General features: G+C 41.5%; 1 protein-coding gene and 1 pseudogene across 1 annotated transcript in view; both read left to right on the top strand.

Moving 5' to 3' along the window:
- Positions 1-4,479, top strand: part of LOC139648574 (serine/threonine-protein phosphatase 2A 56 kDa regulatory subunit epsilon isoform-like) — a 34,561-nt pseudogene extending 30,082 nt beyond the window's left edge.
- Positions 4,480-8,497: 4,018 nt separating this feature from the next.
- The window catches only part of LOC139648569 (voltage-gated delayed rectifier potassium channel KCNH5-like), a gene marked incomplete at its 3' end in the record, with an annotated part of 36,256 nt that continues 20,254 nt past the window's right edge, over positions 8,498-24,499 (top strand). The window contains exons 1-5 of the mRNA XM_071524742.1: positions 8,498-8,731; positions 10,996-11,002; positions 15,130-15,253; positions 18,324-18,430; positions 21,251-21,379. Of these exons, the coding sequence (XP_071380843.1) occupies positions 8,498-8,731; positions 10,996-11,002; positions 15,130-15,253; positions 18,324-18,430; positions 21,251-21,379 (601 nt within the window). The remainder of the gene's footprint in view (positions 8,732-10,995; positions 11,003-15,129; positions 15,254-18,323; positions 18,431-21,250; positions 21,380-24,499) is intronic.

Here is a 24,499-nt window from a genome sequence, read left to right as displayed (position 1 = left end):
GTACAAAAGTATTAGCATCAAAATGTACTTAAAGCAACAAAAGTAAAAGTACTCATTATGCAGAATAATACAGTATATACTATATTATTGAATTATAATTATTGATGCATTAATGTGTAAGCATCACTTTAATGTTGCAGCTGGAAAAGGTGGGGCTGATTTCCACTACTTTATATACTGCTGGGTAGCTTACAGTAATCTATAATAACACATCACAATTTATTAGTTGATTATATTTTGTATTAATAATCTGAATCTGCAAAGTAACTAGTAACTTAAGTTATCAAATAAAGGTAGTGGAGTAAAAAGTACAATATTTCCCTCTGAAATGTAGTGGAGTAGAAGTATAAAATAGCATAAAATGCATACTCAAGTAAAGTACAAATACCTCAAAATTGTACTTAAGTACAGTATTCGAGTAAATGTACTTAGTTACTTTCCACCTCTGCTGCTGTATATGTCTTTTTAAACTGGCTGAGTGAACGTGTGTGTTCTGGTGTTGAAGAAGCATCTGACTTCTTTGCTGCGGTATGACAGTGTTTCGCTTTGGGGTATAAAGTGCATCTCATGTCATGTCATCTCATGTTATCTCATGTTATCTCATGTAATATGTAATCTCAACTAATGTCTTCTCATCTCATCTCATGCCATGTAATCTCATATAATCTCACTTCATGCCATATAATCGTATCTCATGTAATCGCATGTCATGCCATGTAATCTCATGTCATGTAATTTAATCTCATGTCATCTCATTTAATCTCATCTCATGTAATCTCATCTCTTGCCATGTAATCTCATCTCATGTAATCTCATCTCATGTAATCTCATCTCAAACCATGTAATCTCATCTCATGTAATCTCATGTCACGTAATTTAATTTAATGTAATCTCATATAATCTCATGTCATGTAATTTCATCTCATCTAATCTCATGCCATGTCATCTCATCTCATGTAACTATGTAATCTCATCTCATGTCATCTCATCTTGTAACTTTATGTAATCTCTTCTCATGCCATGTAATCTCATTTCATGTTATCTCATCTAATCTAATTTCATGTAATTTTATGTAATCTCATCGCATATCATGTCATGTCATGTCATGTCTTCTCATTTCATGTTCTCTCGTCATTTTGTGTTGTCCTCTCATGTCATCTCACCTCTCCCTCACCTCTCGAATCTCATCTCATCTCTTCTCATGTCACATGACAAAGTGCATAATGCATGTTACTCATCTTTCATTACTTACGGTGGTTCCAAACCCAAACCCTGCTAGTTTTCTGTTTTACCTAGTGGTCAATTCACCTGGTGCAATCCAGGGCTGATAGATGTACTTATACTGGGGGTGGTGACACTTTCAAATCTTATTACGTGAAGCTGGACTGTGGTACGACATGGCGGTTCATCCAGTACCTTTTTTTTATCACCAGAAAAATCAGTGAACCAGATTTAGTGCCTGAACTGCCAGCAAGTCCACATATGCGCTGAAGTGATGAGATAATGACTGATATTGTCGTATGTCATAACATGCAAAACACAGGTTGCAGTTAACAGCTCAAAAAACATATTTTAGTGTTTCCGAGCCCTTTAACAAACATAAGCCATCCAGTTGACATGGAAACCGAAGCTGTTAATAGCCCACTGTGGGTGACAAGGTGAGTCACTGTGCGTCTTCCTGCAAAACTTCTATTTGTGACGACAGTGCGCTCCTGTGCAGTTACTGCTGTCCTTTAACTGCCAGCCAACCTGGAAACACAGGCTTTCCCCCACACACTGCAAAAAAATAGTATTTTCATCCAATATTGAGTCTTAAAATCTTACAGTCTTAAAAAATCTTCCCATGCCGGGAGATAATTTCACTTGTTTCCAATGCAGTTTTTTAGCAGTCATTTTAAGCAAAAAGTAATATTTTTCACTAACTGCAAGAAAGATAAAAATGTAGAGCTACGACATGCAACGTTTTGCCTTGAGGCAGTAAGTGTGTTGTTAGCCCCGCCCTCCTCCCCCTCAGTTGGTGAAGTTCCCGCCCCCCAACACCTGTCAGTCATCTTGATGATGTCGTCTGAGGTCACCGGCAGCATAAAGCCTCCACAGCCGATCTGATGCTGATGTTCACCTGATGTGTGTCTGAACGTTTAGCTTCGCTCTTCTTTCTTTTCTTCCTGCTTTCCTCCATTTTCTGTTGTTGCTGTGACTTCCTGCTGCTGGCCATGCCCACAAGACACGCCCCACAGGAAATGGTAAACGCCCCAAAATGTCCAAAACATCACTGAAAAGACAATTTCAGGTAGTCAGAGGGGTTTAGGCCTGGACACACAGAGTTAGAGACAGACGCAGAGTGTTAATGTGTAATATATCCGACTTAATGATATTTCAGTGTGAAAAAGTTGCATATTGCAGCTTTAAGACATAATACTAGATTAAATGCTGTGTCAAGATGGACATTCATTGTAGTGTTGGGTTAGGGTTGTTTTTTTTTCACTACGGTCTGAACACCCTATCACTGTACAGAGATTTATTCTGCACTTTCTTTGTTTTGTCTATGTAATGGATGGTATTTATATTTTTAACATGTTGAGCTGTTTGTGAATATCTGCTGGATTGTATCTTTATCATGATCCATGTGAATCTCTCTTATTGTTTTTGTATGCTTACTTTTGTATTGTATGCTTAATGCCTGTTGTTTTGTGTTGCCTGTTGTTTTGTATGCTTCATGTGCATCTTGCTGCAAATGAATTGTCCTCTGGGGACAATTCACCAAAGCCCTAACCCAGCTGAAACTGAAAGTGAACCTGGAGCAGTGACATAACAGTGATATGTCTTTTCTTTTGCTGTCGCTCCTCCAACATGGCGGCGTGTCCGCCCTCCAAATTTTCACTGACGAGCCTCTGTTTCCTCTGTGTGTGTGTGTGTGTGTGTGTGTGTGTGTGTGTGTGTGTGTGTGTGGTTGTTGAGCCACTGCTGCTGTTGCTGGGTAGCCAAGTTTAAAGGGGGATTGATTAACTAAAAGCTACAGAATTACCACCCCAAAATAAGCCTGTTCACGCTGTAACATTCAGACGGGGGAAAAGGGATAAAGAGACACAAGCTGCAGCAGAAGCAGCACAGTGTAATTAGCAAGAGGAGGGAGACAAAGTGATCACAGGCAGGTTCCCTCCTGCCTGAGAGCTTCCTCGCTGTCCGCCTGGGAGAGGACAAAAAAAAAACAAAAAAACATTTTCATTTGAGATTCAAAAGAAGTCTGCAATTACACTGTGGGGGAAGAGGCTTTACGAAATGCCACGCCGAACTATTTATACACCCACCAGGTGACACCGCACGGCTATTAAGTGTTTGGCGACCGCAACGAAGCGGAGGAGCGGGAAGAACGAGATCCCGCATCAAACGAGTGTAATGGAGCGCTTCTTATTGACCGGTGCAGCAATTTCGACGTCCCTCTGCTCCCCTGACAGTGCAGACTGGCGATGAGACGCATCCATACTGGACTAAACCCATTTAGCGCCGAGTCCCCCGACTCACCCCAAACCCTCCTCACAGTCTAGAGACGCTCCACATCGACCCCCCTCTGCCAAATCGTTTCTTTTTTGTCGTTTCAGTTTGGCCTTTGATGGACCTCCTGGCATGCCGGCAGGATGACCAAAGCCTGGACTGGGGTTGGGGTTGGAGGTTCGGTGGAGGTAGTGGAGGTGTTGGTGGGGGAGGGGGGGGAGGGGCTTTGATATGTGATCCACATCCCTTTTTAGGACCAGAGAGAGAGAGAGAGAGAGAGAGAGAGAGAGAGAGAGAGAGAGAGAGAGAGAGAGAGAGAGAGAGAGAGAGAGAGGCAGCCCCAGTGGAAGCTGGACTAATTAATTCAGAGATCAATGAGGGGGAAGCAGCCTGGAAGGAGCCTGGACGCTCCCCGCTCCAGATGTGCAGGCGGGGCATTGATCGGTGAGGGGGGGTGAGTGAGGGGGGAGTGAGGGGGGAGTGAGGGGGGGTGGGGTGGGGTGGGGGTGGCGGGTTCGAACCCTCCACCCTCGTCTCTTCCCACTTTCCCTCCCCAAATGAGGCGTCAGTGTCATCCCACTCCTGCCTTTGATCTGCCTGGGTGACATTTACCGGTTTCTGCTCGACGAGTAGCGGCGCTGGAAATATCCAAGCTTCACACTCAGAGTGGGAGCTGCCACACACACACACACACACACACACACACACACAGAAACACACACACACACACACACACACACACAAATCTCTGTTGTCTCTTCCAACTGCAACAAGACAGCGGGAACGACGCAAGCTGTTATTATTTTGCTCATTAGGAAGGGAGCGTTTTGTCCCGTCGATGAGGTGATCTGCACGCGTCTCTCCGGTCGTGCCGTCGCATCCAGAAATACATCCATCGGGCCGGTGGTCCGCCGCTCGCCGCGCTGCCAGGCCGCCGCCGCCACCGCCGCCTGTCCCACGCCGACAATGCCGCTCTCCGCCTGCTGAATGCTGATTGGGTGTAATTGCGGGTTAGCGGCGCGGCGTAATTAGAGTGATTACTGTCCTCAAATCCCCGCGGAGCCCCCCCCCCTCCTCCTCCTCCTCCTCCTCCTCCTCCTCCTCCTCCTCCTCCTCGCCGTCCAACACGCCGGACCGAGCCATATGCAGCATTATAACCACGAGGCGCAAAACGCACGCTTGGAGTTTACCCAGAGGACGCAGATACCCAGAATGCTTTGCTTGTTTTAAGCGTTCGTGCACGTGTGTGTTCACGCACAGAATAAACTCAGATTCCTAGATTGCCAACATTGCAATTCAACAAAAAAGAGACTGTAAACACACTCTGGATCTCTTTTCTATCTGTTCTATCTCTTTCTTTCTCAAACACACACACACACACACACACACTCTCTTTCTCTGTAGAACACACACCAGACACCCAACGCTTTATTGCATCCAATCTCTCTCTCTCTCTCTCTCTCTCTCTCTCTCTCTCTCTCTCTCTCTCTCTCTCTGTCTCTCACACACACACTCACACCTATAGCACCTCTCTCATCCTGGGGGAAATGAACGCCACTGTTTTAATAAGAAGATACAAATGCAGGATTTGACCCAAGTGATGCACATTTTGCTTTTGCTCATTTTGTTTCTGCATCTATACACACACACACACACACACACACGCACACGCACACGCACACACACACTGTAAAGCCACTGAATGAGTCACAACAGCTGATCGGTGGTGGGAAGTCATTTCTACAGTCTGTTTCAGTAGGATGGTGGCAAACACACACACACACGCACACACACACACACACACACACACACACACATACACACACTCACTCTCGCTGCATACAGACACACGCATGCGTAATCTCTGTTACACACCCAAGATACACACACTCTCTCTCTCTCTCTCTCTCTCTCTCTCTCACACACACACATACACACCCTGACACCTCTGTTTAGCGTTCTCTCTTTCTCTCATACCCCCCCACACACACATACACACAGACATGCACACACACTAGAACACACTCTCTCTCTCTCTTTCTCTCTCTCACACACACACACACACACACACACAACCCGAGATACAGTGCAGACACACACACACACACCCCAACACCCGCTTTGTTCCTCTCTCACACACACATAAACTCGCATGCACAAACAGTGACATTTCTCTTTCTCTCTCACACAAACACACTCATTCGTGCACGCAGTGGGAGAGAGAGAGTGGGAGAGAGAGAGAGAGAGAGAGAGAGAGAGAGCATCAGGTCTGAGTCCCTGAGCTCAGCCTGTTACAGCGCAGAAGGCAGCTGTCCAACCTGCGTTGTCACATATGTTTGATACCCATGATGCAAGTGGGCCAATTAAGGGCGTCCCGTGGGAGCGTTTGGCAGCGTGCGTGCTCCCTCACAACACACACACACACACAAACACACAAACACAAACACACACACACACACACACACACAGTGTTGTGATACCTTCTCTTAAGTGCTTTTGACAGACTACTTGGCAGCTCGGGCCGAGAATCAGCGGGTGTTAACTCATGTAAATATGAGATGAGAGCTGAATAAATAAGGATTATAGATACTGTATGTTTTCCAAAATTATAGCAAATGTTTCTACCCTGACAAAAAAATCACAATAATATTCCCATTGGCACTTGAATCTGTCTGTGGTGCTCAATAGAAGGTTTATAGATCTTTTTTTTATCCCCTATATGGTATCACTATAGTATTCCTATAATATTCCTATAATGACTTAAAGTGTATTTGTGGAACTCAACAGTAGGTTTATAGTGACATTATAACGCTTTGTGGTATTTTTATTTTCTATAGTATTCCTATAATATTCCTATAGTGACATATAGTGTATCTATGGTACTGTATAGTGAGTTTATAATAAACTGATCATACTGTACTGTATCTCCTATGGTATCACTCTAATAACAATAATAAACTGTATTCATATAGGCCTAGCACTTTTCAAAACAGAAGTTACAAAGTGCTTTAAACTATAATAATGATTAATAAAACAATTCCTATAGGATTTTAATATTCCTATAGGATATTATGGTACATAGTTTTGCTGTTACATTTTGTATAGCATCCTTCTAGGAATTAGGATTACCATAGTTATGTTTCACAAGGGAACCCAGGCACTCAGTTAGGTGTGAGATTTGACTCATGAATCCTTGTATGTGCTTCACTTCAGTCTTTCCAGGTAACACAAGGCCATAATGAAAAAGGCTGTATATACTAACAAGGTGGCTTCAATGTATGCAAGACTCTGTAATGCTATAAATAACTGCACAGGCTCCTCTGTATTCTTCCAGTGAATTATTTAGACTGTAAGCTGCTCAGTGCGGCGCTGTGAGCCTCGACACGTGAAGGAAAACAAGGCGCTGTCAGGCGAGCGGCAGCCATCACCGACGGGGCCTCCGGCTCCCCGGGGCCCCATTAACCCGTTCAGACAAGGTAATTAGCATCCCTGAGGGGCCCCTGCAGAGGGGAGACACTGTTTTCACTGTTTAATTGTCTGTTTTGCTGCTCCTGAAGCGTACGGCTGTGATTTGTTACCTGCTGCTTTAAACACCAGCAGTTAGTTTCTTTAATTTGCAGGCGAGTTGATTTAAAGTTCTTGTTTTCATTGAGGGACGACAGGGAAGTTTGTAAAGGTGTCAGGTTGAGTTGTGGCCCGGTTTAATTTGTCAAAAGGCGAGCCAATGTGTCACTTCGACCTGCGATCCCGTCCCTCTCATCTGGGACAGCGCCGCCTGCTGGACAGGAGGCTGGTGATCAGTGTTATCACCCCTCTAAATGTCAGATTAAAGTTGAATCCAAAAATTATGATTATATCCCAATTTTTTTATTAAAATTAATAATTGTCCTTACTGTTGACACAGACGCTAATCTCATTTATATGAGAAATGGCACAAAAGTTGACTTTCTCCAGGTAGAAGGATTCTTTGATTTTATCAAGCAAAAGGTCAACAAGAACATTAAACATCACTGTTCAGAGAGAGAACCATCTTCTCCAGCCTGCTGACGGTACAGAGGATAAACTCTGCCCGTTTCCTCCATTTTGCCCGTTTCTGCTCACCATACTAATTTGGAAATGTAAGTAAGGAGTAGTGTAGTGTTGCTGCTCCCAGGGACTGATGAGTAAAGTGATAACATTACCTTTAAAGTGATTATTGAGTGATATATCATTACTAGGGATAGACTGATATGGGTATTTAAAGCCGATACTGACACTTTTAAATCAGTTATTTTGTTCAGATATTCAATATATTTAAATTTGGCCACTGTCATGCCAACAGTTGTTTCCCACATAATTTTATGAAACAACATTTAGACCATCATGGGACACTAAAACTCTCCATTGAAACAAGGATAATACTATACTACTATTACTATTACTACTAGACTATTTAATATAACTACTATAATATTTTACTACAACAATAATAATAACGAACAGAACAACAAGAAAAATAAGAACATCATACTATTAATATACTATTTGTGCTTTCCTGTGTTAAATCCAATCAAAATGTCTCATTAGAATCAATTCAGGTTAAGGGCTTCCCATAGAAAACCAGTGTAGTATTGATCACTCTAAAATAAAGCATATAAGCATATAATCAATCAAACCGCATTATCCATATTGGAGATGGGCAACACTGAGTGGCCAGTAGCCAATTATCAGTAAAAAGTCAATATCGGCCTGAATATTACTCATTTTACATATTATTTATGATATATTCTTTATATATAAAACATCATTTTGGACATCATATTGGAAGTAGACGACACTGACTGACCGATATCTGATTTTTAATGAAGAGCCAATATCCAATATCCAGTATATCGGTGCTACCCATTACACACATCATTTATTATACATCCATTATCCATATCATATATCATTATTTGGAGTACCGAGCCCCACGGTGGCTGTGATATCCCACGCATGCGTCCTGGAGATCCGGGCAGGCAGCGGGATGCAGCGCCGCCGCGGCTCAGTGCGCCCCGAGCAGCCAGAGCGCACGGTTACAATGAGCTTCTCCATCCGTCCGACTGATAGCCAGCCTCAGTACCGAGCTCCGACCAGCAGACACACCGCGACCGAGCCTGACCGACAGTTCTGCCCGCCCGCAGCAGGATGCCCGGGGGAAAGAGAGGGCTTGTGGCACCGCAGAACACTTTTCTGGAGAACATCGTCCGGCGTTCAAGTGGTAAGTCTGCGCGTCGGAAGCTGGTTTGGTTTGGGTCGACCAGCAGCCGGCTCGGAGTCAGTCTCTGCTGGAATATCATGCGTTTTTATCAGTGTGTTCGGGGATGTACTGGAGGGGAAAAGCCACCTAAACTCACTTTATACCCAATTTTTTTTTATTTACAAAAAAGGATTTTCCACCTTTTTAAGCTGGCACGAATCATTATGATGTGAAATTCAGAATAATCATCACAGTAAGTAGAGTCAAACTGATGTAAGTTGTGGGAAAATTGTGTCTTTCAAGTGGAAAAACATAAATTAACGCTTTTAGGAAAATATAATTTATTACTGGTCATATTGGTAAGTGGGAATCATAGTTTACGCACCGTTTCATTTCCCACCACATCACTCTTTATATGATGTTTCCGACATAAATTACAGCAAATATTTGGCCAGCTTCATTTTTACCCCTGCGGATGGCGAGATAAAAATAGCATTGCTTATAAACATCAATGGATGCTAATTTGTTAAAGATCCAAAGTTTATTTCGGTCATTAACTTATTGTTTTTATTAATAAGCTACAGATTGATCCTCAGAAATATTGACAGCTGTCCAGCCAATAAAGCTCGAGCCGTCTGCTCCATCATTTATTAACTTCACTTCCTATCATTATTTTATTTACTTCTGTCCTCATGGCAGAGAGTCGTGATTCCACTGCTTTTGAAATTAATATTCTGCATTAGTTTTTGATGTATATGCTCCGTCATTATGTAAGAGAGCTGCATTTTGTTTTAGAAAGAAGTGACAGGTTGTGAATTACAAATGGCCAAAAGGAAGAGCTGCTCACAAGGCTCCTCAGTTTATTCATCATCTAAATGTGTTCAGTATTACACAGCTGAGATATTGGCTGTTTTGTTATCGGGGTGCAGCTCAGCCCCCACCCCCCCCCCACCCCCGCGCCATAAACTGCGCCGGACTTGGCTGGCACTGACATCGGCCTGAGAAATGTGCGCTTTCCTCTTAGATTGATTGCTTTCGTTTTATCCTCCCCGAAAAGTCACTGAAGTAATTGGCCGGAATGAAAGTCAGGGTTTGAGGGGGAGGGGGGTGGGAAGTGGGGGGGATTGGTGGATGCGGGGGAAGGGGGCCGAGATTGTTCCAGAAATCTGTGTCTAACATCTCGGTCTTTGCTCACTATATGAAAGCCACCGGGATCCCGCCCGCAGCCCACTGGGGGATTCAGCGCTAATTGGAGAGTGATTGGTTTAGTTGGTGTTTTTCTGCATGAAAAGTCACATGAGCAATTGCCTGGAATGAATGGGAAGAGCAGATGAGGTCGAGATTATTGCTGAGATTGCCGTGTTGGTCTTGTGTTACACAAGAGGCTGCAACCCTGAAGTTTTGGGACTAATACACAGAGTGAGAAATGTGGAAGGTATGTGTCCTTTATAGGGTTAGACTGATATATTGCTTTGCTGATATACTGGGTCGATACTGGCATTTTATTAAGTAATGGATATCAGCCAGTCAGTGTTGTCCAGCTCTGATATGATGGAGGTTCCTCCTGACCACAGCTGCAGAAAAACAGTCTGGAAAAACTGACATGCTTTGATTTTCTTTGCACAGTATTCATTTGATTTTTTTTTTGTAATTCTTAATTTAAAAGCAGTAATGTATCCCAGAGTTTCTCTACAGTTGAACAGGTGTGGTGGGTCACTCTGCCTTAAAGAACTGCTGACACTAAAATAATTTCATCAGTCTGGGTTTCAGTGGAGAGTTTTAGTGTCCCATGATGCTGTGAATGCTGTTTCAGAGGCTTTTCCACCCTGAAATGAAGAAAATACAAGAGGGAAACACTGATTACTTGTAATATTTTGGCATGAAAATAGTCAAAAGGCATTATCGGCACAATCCAAACATATAGGTAGCGGCCTTTACGAGCCCGGTCCAACCTTTTTGCTGAAAAATCGCCTAAGTAATTGTTTGGGATGAAAGAGGAGAGCAGATAAGGTCGCGTTGATTCTAGTTTCCTGAGTTGCTTTGTGTCTTACTCAGCTCTTTAATTCTAAAGGGCACACAGGATGCTGCGGCCTTTACATTTTAGGACTCAAACAAGGAGTAATGAATTCACTATAGTTCATTTTTTTGCTGAAAAATCACTTGAGTAATTGGTTGGAAGGGAAGGCAGAGGCCAGATGAGGTTGATGTTGTTCTGGATTGTTCTGTGTTACGTTGCGTCCTGCTTTAATTCACCCATGCAACTCGTGTTTCTCTGACCTGTGCAGGAGCAGGGTGAGCAGCCACCAGCCTAAAAGCCTAAAACATTTCTAAGTAATTATTTTAATGTGGAATTTGAGTGTCACATTGTTTAAATGCTGATTCAGGGACCTTTACACCCCACTAAAATTATGTATCACTTAGCAGTTAAGTTTTAGAACCAATCATACAGTACAGATTAAGGTTTGCTGATATATCAGTTTGCCGATATTAGCCCTTTATTAAATATCAGATATCGTCCACCTCCGATATAATGAATTCATTCTTAATTTAAAGGCAGTAATGTTTCCCAGAGTTTCTCTACCATTGAATAGGTGTGTTGTGTCACTCTGCCTTAAAGAGCTGCTAACACTAAAAGAATTTCCTTAGTCTGGGTTTCAGTTGAGAGTTTTAGTGTCCCATGATGGTGTGAATGCTGTTTCAGAGGCTTTTCCACACTGACATGAATACAGTTCTGGGGGAAACACTGGATACTTGTAATGTGGCGTGAAATTGGAAAATATCAATGAGGCAGCTTCAATACAAAAACACTGGCATTGGTATCAGCCTTCGAAAACCTGTATCTGTCGAACCGTAATAGAGAACATATGGAATAAAGGTGGTGTCAGAAATGGGGTTCCCCAGTTGGAAAACACCCCCAAAAAGTATGGATTTATAGCGCTTTCTCATTGTTATATTTAAATTTTGGCATGTAGCTGATGCTCTTCCAGAGTGACTTTCAATGGCCTCGTTTACATGCACATTAAAAATAAGATTATAATGCAATTTAGACAATCATGCGAGCAAGACAAGACCATGTACAATTGTGATTAGGCTCTTAGTCAAAGGAAGCGTAATTGCAGTAATACATGTGGAATACTCTGATTTTATTTGCATTCATAAACACTAGTTAAAATACGGACACCTTAATCGCATATCTTGAACCGTTGTCAAGTTTGCCATATGCTCATGATCATTTAGGAGAGAATTAAGTTCCAGGAAAGAAATGAGATAAACAAGAGCAAAGAAGAAATAGAGGGGATTTTGTACTTTCATGTAAACTGTTATGGATCCAGGCAAGTCGAACAATTTTATGTGAGAAATATCCGTTTGGATTGATATATTTACATGTGCAGGGGTGAGCAGTCTGCCTAGGAACCTACTTTTCTTGTGGTATTGTCTTCTGCAGTAGAGCAGCGGATGGTATATGCAAGTAGACAGGTATACCTTCCTCTTTCTCCGAGGCTTTTACAGTATACTCACCCATGCGCCTAATTTCCATTGACGTATGTGAGGTCACAGCGGACACCCCTGCCTTAGCGGTGATGTTTTTTGTGCTGTTTTCTGTACGTTTCATTAAGCAGACATCAGCAACATGCTAACTGGGAATTAGCAGTGTCAACAACTACCCATAATGTTGTGTGACATGACAGGGGGTAAAATTAACTTATCATGGAAAATGACAACAGTGTGACTCTAGACATGCATCAGCGTTTGGGTTTCAGTCAGATTTAGATGTTGTGTGTTGGAACTGTAGCATGTTGGAAATATTCACATTCCTACTGCAGTGTATAATGCGGTTAGTATTCTGTTAGGATTATGAAAGTACTGTTCAGATTTCAGAGATGGCAGTTGTCTTATGCAATAATGTAGTGGAGGGTATAGGCAAGTCTCCAGAGTAAGTTTACCTGTTTCTCTGTGGCAGTGGCGATTCTAGGACTTTTTAAATAGGGGGGCAGGAGGGTGGCTGATTCAGCAAATAAGTTTGAATATGTTCAGAAACAAATTATGAAACAAATTATTTACCTGCAGAACAAAGTTTCTACCACTGCAACGACTCATTTGACTTGTATTGTCCAATTATTATTTAGGTGAAAATCAGACTCTGGGCTGGACTGTGGAATATCTGGAAAAGAAAAAGCATAATATCAACACTTCTATCTGTCAGAAAGGGCGCCTTGGTCACTTAAACCAACGCAATATTACATTTCAGGCAAATTCAATTTGTCAATCAGAGTTAAACATCCAATAACGTACAAGGAAATTTGGGGTGGCACCAAGGGTGGGCAATCAGATTTCAAGGGCAGCCAGTGCCACCCTGGCCACCCCTTTGGCTCCGCCCCTTCAGTCTTTGGCTTTTCACTGTCCATCCAGATAATTACCATTGACCGCTATGTAGGGTTACAGTCTATTCCATTACAATATAATGTATCTCTAATTGCTGTTATTTGCTCTTATCCATAATAATAATAATAGTTTGCTCTACCTATTTGTTTTCCTAGCATTTATATGGTAACAGGATTATTATGAGGCCACTGTGGCTCTAGGGTTAAGCAGATATATAGGGCCAAATTGTGGTGTTTTATTGATTTTTTTTATTGATTGATATTTTTTTTTATTTATGACAATGTACCATGGTCATTCAACTCAAGCATAACAAAGTATGTACATATATTATAAACGCAAGATATTCAACTATAATGTCAATCATATACATATTCATAGACATATATATATATGACCCAAAATTAGCAGGAAGAAGAAAAACGTATAGTACCTGCCCCTTTATTATTTATACAAAATCGGATATTGCCCAGTCAGTGTCGTCCACCACTGATATGACGTACGTTCCTCCCTGACCACAACTAAATATTAAATGTTTTAGTATTTTTAGTATTTTTCTATCTGACGACTCAGCAGACAGGATTTGACTCACCAGTCTGTAAAACCTGCAGTGAAACCTGCCTCACCCTGCATTAAGGAGCTGCTAAACCACCTAAAAAAAAATTCATTAGTCTGGCTTTTAATGGAGAGTTTTAGTGTCCCATGATGGTCTAAAAGCTGTTTCAGAGGGTTTTCCACCCTGACAAGAATATATTCTAGGGGAAACACTGCATACTTGTAATGTTTTTGGGCATGAACATGGTCAAATTGAAAGATATTGAATATTGGTACAAAATATCGGCTTTCAGCTGCAACTGGAATGCAAAAATATTGGTATCGGTCTTCAAAAACTCATATCGAACCCTAGCTCTAACCCATATACAATTTACTGTTGTATTGTTTTTGATCTAGGAACTGATGCTTATTCTACTGTTGCACGCATTGAGTCCTTCTGGATAAGAGTATCAGCTAAATGCCTAAAATTAGAATAGACTAGAATTTCCAAATGATGGTTGTTTACCTACCAAAGGAGCTGATAGAGAGTCTAACTTACTTTTTTGCTTGGTGTAGATTTCCCACCCTGGTGACAAAGCTAATCGCATGCAGAATACATCCATACATATGCATAATTAATATCTATGTGGTTATGAAAGAGAAAAAAACCCCACTGGTGGTTATTTCCCACCGCAGATGTTTCTACAGTATGGCATTACCCAGAGTGCCTGTCTGTATTCACTCCACTGTAGCCACTGGGCAGTTTGTTCAGGTTTAACAAGGGCATTGATGGGAAATGATGGTTTTCTCTCACATTTTCCATAAATTTCATAGTTGAGAATTGAGGGATGGTAATAATTTTTGCTGATGACCCTGTGGCTGCAGACTGTTTTAGGACTGGGTTAGTGCAACTTCACCAGGGTTTCTGATGGGAAATTTGCTTCACTCTATTGTAGTCAGGGTTGGGTAGCAATGGAATGCTTGTAACTGCATGACGTATTATAAATACGAAAAAATGTTGCTGTATTCTGTTATGTTGCTTAGAAAACTGTTATCTGATTACGCATATTTGTGAGAATGTAGAGGATTGCTTCTTGGAATACTTTTAAAGTGAAAGAGAGAAACGCAGAAGTTGTTGTATGTCTTTATAAAATGTGGCTCAGAATGTAGAATGTTGCTTTGTAATTTTCTCAAATCTTTTTTATCTATACATTTATACCTCACATATGAGGTATCTGAAAGTAATCAGAATACATTACTGAGTTTGGGTAATCCCTTGGATTAGGGTAAATTATTGATTACAGTTTTGATGAGGTAACTGCCATTGGTATGACCAAACCAGGGTTCCTGCCTGTGTTTCTGTTCTCTATTGCGGCCCACAGACACTGACCAGACCCCATTTCTGTAGAGAGCATAAGTTAAGAAGCTTTCCTGCCTCCTATCTGTTTTTCATGTTCGACATTGTTACTGAGGTTGACCTGAGCTTTGTCCTGTGCCCCCGTCAGAGACCAGCTTCCTCCTGGGAAACGCCCAGATCGTGGAGTGGCCTGTAGTCTACAGCAATGACGGATTCTGCAAGCTGTCTGGCTTCCACAGGGCTGAAGTCATGCAGAAGAGCAGCACATGCAGGTAAACTGATGGTGCCTCTCATTATGTTTTGTACTATTATTAGCGATAATTCGACCCTTATGGATATCTGTCCCACCGTACGCAATTATTGTTGTTGTGTGCAAGATTACAGCATTATTTTATATGGTAATTTAATGATTTAAGATTGCAGTGCTTTAATCGTATTGCTTTATTGTAATTGCTTCCACAGCATAACTAGATAATATTATGCATTAAATGTCATCTGTATAATTCCTTTGCATTTACATACACTTAGAAACGAAATATATGGTAGGCATGCATCTTACTTAGCCCCTGGGTTATATGTTGCTAATGGAAAGGGATGTTTCTTTAATGGTTCAGTTACAATGGAACTAGTATGCTTTCATTGTTAAAAACCAATATATTTTTTACAATACCAGCTATTTTATGAGTTACAACCACACAAGAGTAGCCATGACTCATTGTTTTTTAACTCTAAAATGTTTTTCAAAGTGTTCCATTTATCCTGCTAAAAGAGTGTCCGTCCTTTTATTATTCAGTTTGATTAATTATTTAAGCACATTGAGAGAGAGAAAAAAAGTGACACTTCTTTGTACCTCCCTCTCTGTGTTCTGCCATAGTGATCATTAAAACCGCAGCGTTGCTCGGGAGAGCTGTTTACATGATGCTAAGTTAGTTTACCGCTTGAGAGCTGCTCCGATATCGTGCAACAAAAGTGTGGAGCTCAGCAAAGTCACACCGCAAAAAATCCTCAGCATCTGGCGTTTCCACTCGTTCTGAAAGAGGGAGAGAGATGGCCCGCCGCTCAGCAAGACTTTGAAATGAATCCAATTTACTGCTGCCAGGGGAACGAGGCCCGGTCCGGCTTGAGGACGTAGTCTTGCTCGCCTGTCAGTCAAGATGTTTAAAATGTGACTCCAAAGGACTCTTCCTCTCCTCAGGCGTTTCTTGGACCTGACCGGGGGTGAAGGCCTTGTCTAGCCAGCGGCTAAAAAGGCTCCCTTGGACACTGAGCTAAGTGAGAATAGGGGCATTGAGATTTATCGGTCCAGTCCCTGCTGCTGTTGGCTGAGGAGGGCACTGAGACCAACAATCCACTCAGATGTGACACTGAGGAGGATATAGGCGCCCAGTGAGAGGTGAAACTCACAGGGAACTGACAACATAATGAAACACCAGTGGAGAGGCTTTCCTCTGTGAGAGTGGCTTGTTAACGGTGCTGGGTTTTTTTTGGAGTGAGATTTGATCTGTTTTCCACAGAGAAAGTTGGTTGCGTATCACTTTATCCACCAACTGCAATATATGTATATATGTAGCTGACTTGGTGGCACTGGTGCAGACATATGGACAACTTGCATAACGGTACAGTAGACCTAGATACTGACATACTGGTACAAAGACAACAGGAACTCACATGTAGTGCAATGGGACAAATCAAGGCAGAAAACAGACAATACCTGTCACTCTACAAATATACAATACATTCTTGTTGATTCTTGTTTTGATGTTGAGATTCCCAGAGATCACTTGTCAGTCAAACAGTGTGGGCAGAGCTTGGATTTTCTGTTGGTGAAGTTTGAGTTTCTGTAGGTGGCGCTCTTTTCTTTTTCTGTTCAGCCATGGCAGTTCCTCCTCTGTTTATTCCAAACAACAATCTAAATATAGAGGCTTTGCAGTTGAGTCTCAAATCTCGCAACAACCATGGCTGGAGCCATCATAGAGGTCCAATGGAGAAATGGCTGTGTGTAAATAATGGATAGCCTACATATATAACAACCAGGTTAGAAACAGAGAGCAGCTGGTGCAGCTTGTTGTGGTGTGGCTGTAGATCCATTCAGTAACATTCTCAGTAAAAGTAAATAGTGTGATAAGGTGGATTTGTTTCCAAATGTAGGTTACTGTGACACAGTAAACTGTCTTGTCTTTAGCCCTAGTCTCTACTCCAAAACATGAAGAGTTGTAGCTTGACAAGAGTCAGCTCAGTTAACCTGAACATAATGTTAACTAGCTAAAGCTAACTACTAGCTGTGTAACATGAATCAGATGTGTTAACAAGACAGTGATGGTTGGCTGACCAGATACTATGGTTAGCTAGCTAACTGGTTGACATGATCTAAACACAAAATCAGTCAAATGTATCAGTAGCGGAAAAAAAAAACAGTTCCCAGTCAAAAACAACACAGAAATTAACCATATCCATTCAGTTCTGTTGAGATGGTCAAGTCATAATAAAAGAATAGAATAGAATATAGAAAATTATCTGTTCACTGCTGACATGAACTTATGTCCTGGCTGCCAGAGGGGCGTGACATCATCTGAAACCACATTAGAAACCCTCTACACACAGAGTGATGCCATAGAAGAACCATTTCTGGTTCCACAAAGAACCTTTCAAGAACCTTAATTCTTACTTATTGGATGATGGGTGATGGCATGAATGTGGAAAATAACCAAACCCCTCCATAGTATATGTTGTGCACTTGCAAATGAAGCGATACAAGGGCAGATAAACAAAAACTCAATGCAGGTGTCTAAGCAAAGGAGAGCAGAAATGGTTCTTTAAAGGGTCTTTGTGGAACCAGAAATGGTTCTTCTATGGCATCACTCCAAAGAACCATTTTCAGTTCCGGTTTGCACCTTTGTTTTTCTGTGTGTAGATTTGAATGGGGATCTACAAGGAGACAACAAATACTTTGTACCCCACTGGTGTGTTTCTCCTGCTTAGCTCCGCCTCACTGCGACAGTTGGGGAAGAAAGTAATCACTCAGACTAATTAAATTAGTAGTGATTAAAATATCTCTAGCCCTTTAAGGGATAAGTAGAACCATGCCAGGAAATGCACGCTGCACCAATCCAGAACGCCCCCAGAAACCTTCACTTTGAGGTAAATTTATGTTGCTGTTTCCTCAAATTACACCATACAAACCAAACATAACATTTAATGGACACTTTATGGCAAGATAACAGATTGACAATGCCATCACAAACATATGTGATATATAACACAGGGGCAAAGGCTAAGGGGGTCAGGTAGGTCAGTATTGATTGGTGGTGCTGGATGCTGTTTCATTGCTCGTTTCCTTTCTAGTTTTATGTACGGGGAGCTGACGGACAAGAAGACCATCGACAAAGTCAGACAGACATTTGACAACTATGAGTCCAACTGCTTCGAAGTCCTGCTCTACAGAAAGAACAGTGAGTGCTCAAACACTGATATAACCTCATTTTTTGACATTGCCTCCTTATATCACATCTGTTTGAATATGGGTGTTTTTAAAACCACTGATAATCTTGTAGCTGGATCAAATGATTTTTTTAGGGAGGAATAGGAAATTGAAATAGAAATGAAATATAAAATATGAATCAAATATATATTAAACAGTCAGCTTAGGTAGATAAGTAGTAGACACTCTTATCCAGAGTTATATACAATGAGAGCAACAGTAGAGCTTTAATTCCTATTAAAGCTTACTCTACTACTTTTCCTATACTTACTCCTATTCCTATATTACCAATATTACAAGCAGCCAATAGTAAGTGTGCAATGTTCCTGTCTCTCTAGAATGATCACCTATGATAGAAAAACTGTTAGGTAAAGAAATAAGAGGCAGGGAGAACTGGTAAAAAAAAAAAGATCAATTTTAAAAATAACTTGAATTTGCTGACAAACCAGAAGAGCAGGGTCCGTATGGAGGCTGGATATGAACGATGATGAATGATGACAAAGAACAAGAACAGAAGTTATGACATTAAGGGTTTCGCAACTTTTTAATCTTTCGATCTGAAAAAGTGGATGAGAAAACCACAGAAGAAGTCAGACAAACCTCAGCTCTGCTTTGAGGTTCTTTCTGTGCAGACAGAACAGTGAGTTCCCCAATCTCATGACCTTTTTTTTTAAATTACCGAAATATGTTTGAATGTTGGTAATTTAAGACTATTAAAGAAACAATTGACATCATGTACATGGACACTGACCAAAGTAGCTGGATCAAATTGTTCTTTACGATGATTACGGGTACATTTGGTGTTGCTTGGTGTGCCTTGTACCGTCAGCACCAACCCAGCACCCATAGTCCAGAGCAGCACTCAGATCTGATCTCTTCAATACACTTCAGACTGTGACTGTTCATTTTCAGTATTTCATTTAATTTCAAACTGTCTAACAGGTTATATTTTGCAGGAATTATTAAATGATTCCCACTGTAAATGAATTGGAAGCTGTGCAGGGAATTGGAATGGCTCTGCCAAACCAAAATTTGGCAGCAGCCTTTCTCCAAGAAAGGTTTTTCCAGAATTAAAAAATTGTCAGTTAGAAGAAGAAAGCTTATTCACTACTTTATCTAGTTGGAAGAGGAGACAAGAAGAGCAGGTGCACAAACATATGCAAGCACATCCAATTTGCGAGACATTTCAACATCCAGTTTGTCTTCTCTGCCACCGTGGAAGGCAAAAGTACTTTAAAGGGAAGGTTCAGTGATTTCAAAAGCCTATCCTATTTATCGCTAACCATGTCCACTGTTATAACATTCAAAACATTTTTACATCTGAGTTTTTGTCTCTGAGAAATCAACACCAGCCTCCTGTTAGCATTTGTTAGCCATGCTAGTGCAATTCAATGGGAAACCATTGCTTTCACAATCCCATTCAAGTGCTTTCAGCAAGTTCTATTATATATTCTTACTATGGAAGTGCGTACAAGTGACTTTAAGATGTGTGGTTTGGTTTCATACCCTATTGATTTGTGCTAGCATTGCTAACAAATGATAATAGGAGGTGGTGGCCGATTTCACTAATGTAAAAACTTTTAGCACATTCTAAGAGGAGACTTGTTTAGTGATTAATCGGGTAGGCTTATAAAATCACTAAACTTTCCCTTTAACCTTTAAAATACTTTAACGAAGCTTTACACCAACATTAGCGGCATTTAGAGTTTTCTCTCATCGAAATGAATGAGCATCCATTTTGCATCACGGTAGCAAAGGCCTAAGGTGTTGTGTCTTTTATGTAAACACTAACTAAGCCGTGCTTTATGGGAATTATGAACACAGTTGGAGCATGTCTACAACTGAGTTTTACCTGCCTGAAACTAAGGCTGCAGTGGATTAGTCAAAAAAATTACGTCCTATGTCTTTTCCTAACCACTTTTCCTTGACCTCAATGGAAAACGTCATGAGGTCAAGGAAAGATGTGAAGGAGAATTCATAAGGGCTTAGGAAAAGACAACCGCGGTGCTAAGAGAATCCGACTGCACTTACTCTAGGCTACGTAATTATGCGACGGCGGATGTTAATGACGTGGGTCTGCCGTGTGAAACTACAATGTTCCGAAGATGGACTACTAAAAGCGCATCTTAGATACTTCACCCCAGTCTAACCCTTGCCTGTATTAAGGCAAGGGTTTCAGTATCTGTGACTGAAGTAAAATTAATTCATGATATTCCTAAAGGCTGGCAATACAACAACGCTCAGAATGAAGAAATAACTAATGCAAACTGAGCAGAGGTTACGCTACAACGTTAACTTCACTTTGATCATTTTACAACAGCAGCGTAACGTTTATAGTTCTCCTCTGGGTTTAACATATTGTTGAAAGTTCAAAACATATAAGCATGTTAGCAAGTTATGGCATAAGATGGAAAATGCTTGATAAGCAATGGTAACTTGCATGATGATTTGCGTCCCTTGTCACTCATGTTGATCGTTTGTTTTCGTGAACGGCCAAATGGTGCGTCGCTTTAAATGTTGCTGCCGCAAGGAATTGTGGGACGGCATTATCTCCTTTCCTTTTCGTAAAGGATGGTCCAGTGTATCCTACGCTAAAGGTGATAAAGTGCTAAAGTAAGGAAGCATTGAAGCACCTTTCCTTAGCATTTAGAGAATTCGACCAGCTCTTATCATGGCTGCCACTTAGATACTTCCGGGTCATTTCACTCAGTTAGGAACCCTCCTAAGCAAAAAAGACAATTCGACCGCAGCCTAGCTTTTGTATAACGAATGTTCTGTGGTGTTTCTGCAGGAAGTCCAGTGTGGTTCTACATGCAAGTGGCTCCCATCAGGAACGAGAACGACAAGGTGGTTCTGTTCCTCTGCACTTTCAAGGACATCACCCTCTTCAAGCAGCCCATCGAGGACGAGACGACCAAAGGTGAGCGTCTCTCCCCGGAGCTCTGCGGAGCGAGCAAGAGGCATTTTTACTGGCACAAAGAAAGTCTTGTTCTTTGTGCAGATTTTTTTTTCGGGTACTGTTGCTTTATGATAGTTCACACAGCAGAGAGTCAAAGAGAAGAGAGATGTGAGGGATGACGTGTGACCAAGGTCTTTGCTGAATCTGAAAGCATGATGTTCCAAGTACACGGTGTGCGCCTCAGCTCACTGAGCCACCAGAATGTTCAAATAAGATTATTTTTTATGGCGATGGCTTCTGTTTTGTTAGATAGTACATGCTGAGGAGTTACAGGGGAAGGGGGAGCGATACGGGGGATGACATGTGACAAAATTTGTGAGCGGGAGCTGAAAGAGTACATGGCAGGATGCCCCGCTGTGTAATGTAAGGCTGCTGCCAGTTGGCTTGTGATGCAACTTAGAGAATCTTAGGACATATAATTTCCTGTTCCTCCTCCTCCTCCTCTTAGTACTTCTTCTTCTTCTTCTTCTTATCAACCTCTTCCCCCATCTTTTCATTCTCTTTCTTCTTCTTAATCTCACTCTCCTTCCTCTTCTCCTTCATCTTCTCTTTTCTTTCTTTTCATTTCTTCTCCTTGCTCTCCTTCTTCCCCTAATTTCCCTTTCTCCTTATTCTCTTCATTCTCTTTCTTCTTCTCATTCTCAATCTTCTCACTTCTTCTTCTTCTTCTTCTTCTTCTTCTTCTGCTTCTTCTTCTTCTTCTTCTTCTCATCAACCTCTTCCCCCATCTTTTCATTCTCTTTCCTCTTAATCTCACTCTCCTTCCTCTTTTCTTCTCCTTTGTCTTCTCTTTTCTTTCTTTTCACTTCTTCTTCTTACTCTCCTCCTTCATTCTCTTTCTTCGTGTCATTCTTCTTAATCTTCTCACTTCTTCTTGTTCTTCTTCTTCTCATCATCCTCTTCCCCATCTTTTCATTCTCTTTGTTCTTAATCTCACTCTCTTTTCCTTCCTCTTTTCTTCTCCTTCATCTTCTCTTCTTTTCACTTCTTCTCCTTCTTCTTCCCCTCATTTTCCTACTCCTTATTCTCTTCATTCTTGTTCTTCTTCTCATTCTCCTTAATCTTCTCACTCCTTCTACTGATTCTCCTCCTCCTCTTCCCTCATCTTTTCATTCTCTTTCTTCTTCTTCTTCTTCTTCATCTCACTCTCCTTCTCCTTCCTCTCTTCCTCTTCTCTGCCTCCCCATTATTTTAACTTCTCCTTCTTGCTCTCCCTTTTCTTCCCCTCATTCTCCTCCTCCTCCTCCTTCTTTTCTTCTCCCTCTTCTTCCCTTCTTCCTCTTCTTCCTCTTCTTCTACTGATTCTCTTCCTTCTATTTCTTCTCACTCTTCTCCTTCTCCTCCTCTCCTCTCTTCTACTCTCCTCTCCTCATTCTCCTACCCCTCCTTCTTTTCTTCTCCCTCATCTTCTTCTTCTTCTTCTTCTTCTTCTCCTACTGATTGTCCTCCTTTTTCTTCTCCCTCTCCTCTCCTCTCCTCTCCTCTCCCTCTCCCACACATTTCGGCTCCCGTCTTTTCCGAATCCTTCTTTGAGAATTCCCGCCCCGGCTGCGTCCGGATATGAAAGAGTGTATCCGTCTCGTTTCACAGAGAGATGGAAATGTGTCGAGCTGTCAGCTTGTGTTTTAGGAGGTTCTGATGCCGTCAGGAATCACAGGAGATGTGATGTGGGCGGCGGTGTTCTCCTCCATGCGCTGACTGATGCACAGTGTCAGCTTCGTGCCCTGGGAACTGTTCTCGGCACTGCTAAGCGGGTGTGTTTGCCCTTTGACAAGGATCCTGCCCCCCCCCTCCCCATTTCCCCCCCATTCCCCATGAGAACCCCCCCCCCCGCCACCGCTGCTGTCCCTTTACTCTCTTTTACACGTGCATACATAAACACACACATGTAAACACGTGTAGAAACATGCAATGACACGCTCACATACATGCCTACACTCCCACATACGAATGCATTATGTACATTTGAATATAACAAGCACATTAGGGATGGGACGATATATCGAAATAGGGCTGGGCAATATATCGATATTATATCGATATTGTGATATGAGACTAGATATCGTCTTAGATTTTGGATATTGTAATATCGTGATATGGCATAAGTGTCTTTTCCTGGTTTTAAAGGCTGCATTACAGTAAAGTGATGTCATTTTCTGAACTTACCAGACTGTTCTAGCTGTTCTATTATTTGCCTTTACCCACTTAGTCATTATATCCACATTACTGATGATTATTTATCAAAAATCTCATTGTGTAAATATTTTGTGAAAGCACCAATAGTCATCCCTACAATAATGTCACAATATCGATATCGAGGTATTTGGTAAAAAATATTGTGATATTTGATTTTGTCCATATCGCCCAGCCCCATATCGAAATTCAATATATCGCAATACAAAAATGTGACAATATGTTTCGTGGGGCAGAAAAATGAATCACGATATTAACTTCATTTTATTCTGCTGTAGTAATCACAAATGAGACGCTTGACCATCACAATTTCACAAGCTCTCCATCCAAATTGTCACTTTGTAATGACATTTTTAAATTGTTGTTTACATTCCAGCGAGCCAATGGCATCGCTAGAAAGATTTGTGTCTCAGAAATAAACAGAATTCTGCACAGTCAGACTTTGTCGTCACTGAACTTTTATTTATTATCGAATCGTTTTGCGAGACATCGTTCCATCCCAAGTACACATGCATATGAACACACATACATAAGTACACATACATCTACAAACCCCAACCTCCACCTCCCCCTGCTGCACCAACACAGACACCTGCTGTGTGATTTGTTTATTCCTTCATTATGTTTGCTTGGTGACACATGGTTAACATGGTTTGAACATGCAATTAGAGCTTGAGTGGAACTAGTGCTGACATGCCAGCGCTCTGAAGTTTGCGTGACCCGGCTGCTGCTGACAGCGTGGCAAACTCAGATTTGGCTCCGTAATTGTCGCCATCAATCACCGTTTGAAAAAAGTTGACACCTAATTTTGTGAAATGATTGTTTGCGTGAATGTTTAGCAAAACAGGAACATTTTAGAAGATGGAAATCAACTGTATTGCAAAATAA

This window comes from Centroberyx affinis, unplaced genomic scaffold (genome assembly GCF_046629955.1).
Source record: "Centroberyx affinis isolate AG114_WGS23_722 - 3 ecotype Tasmania unplaced genomic scaffold, CSIRO-AGI_Caff_v1 ptg001228l_1, whole genome shotgun sequence".
NCBI classification, from domain to species: domain Eukaryota; kingdom Metazoa; phylum Chordata; class Actinopteri; order Beryciformes; family Berycidae; genus Centroberyx; species Centroberyx affinis.
The sequence above is the reverse complement of the archived record's forward strand: the minus strand, read 5'-3'. Positions and strand labels throughout refer to the sequence as shown.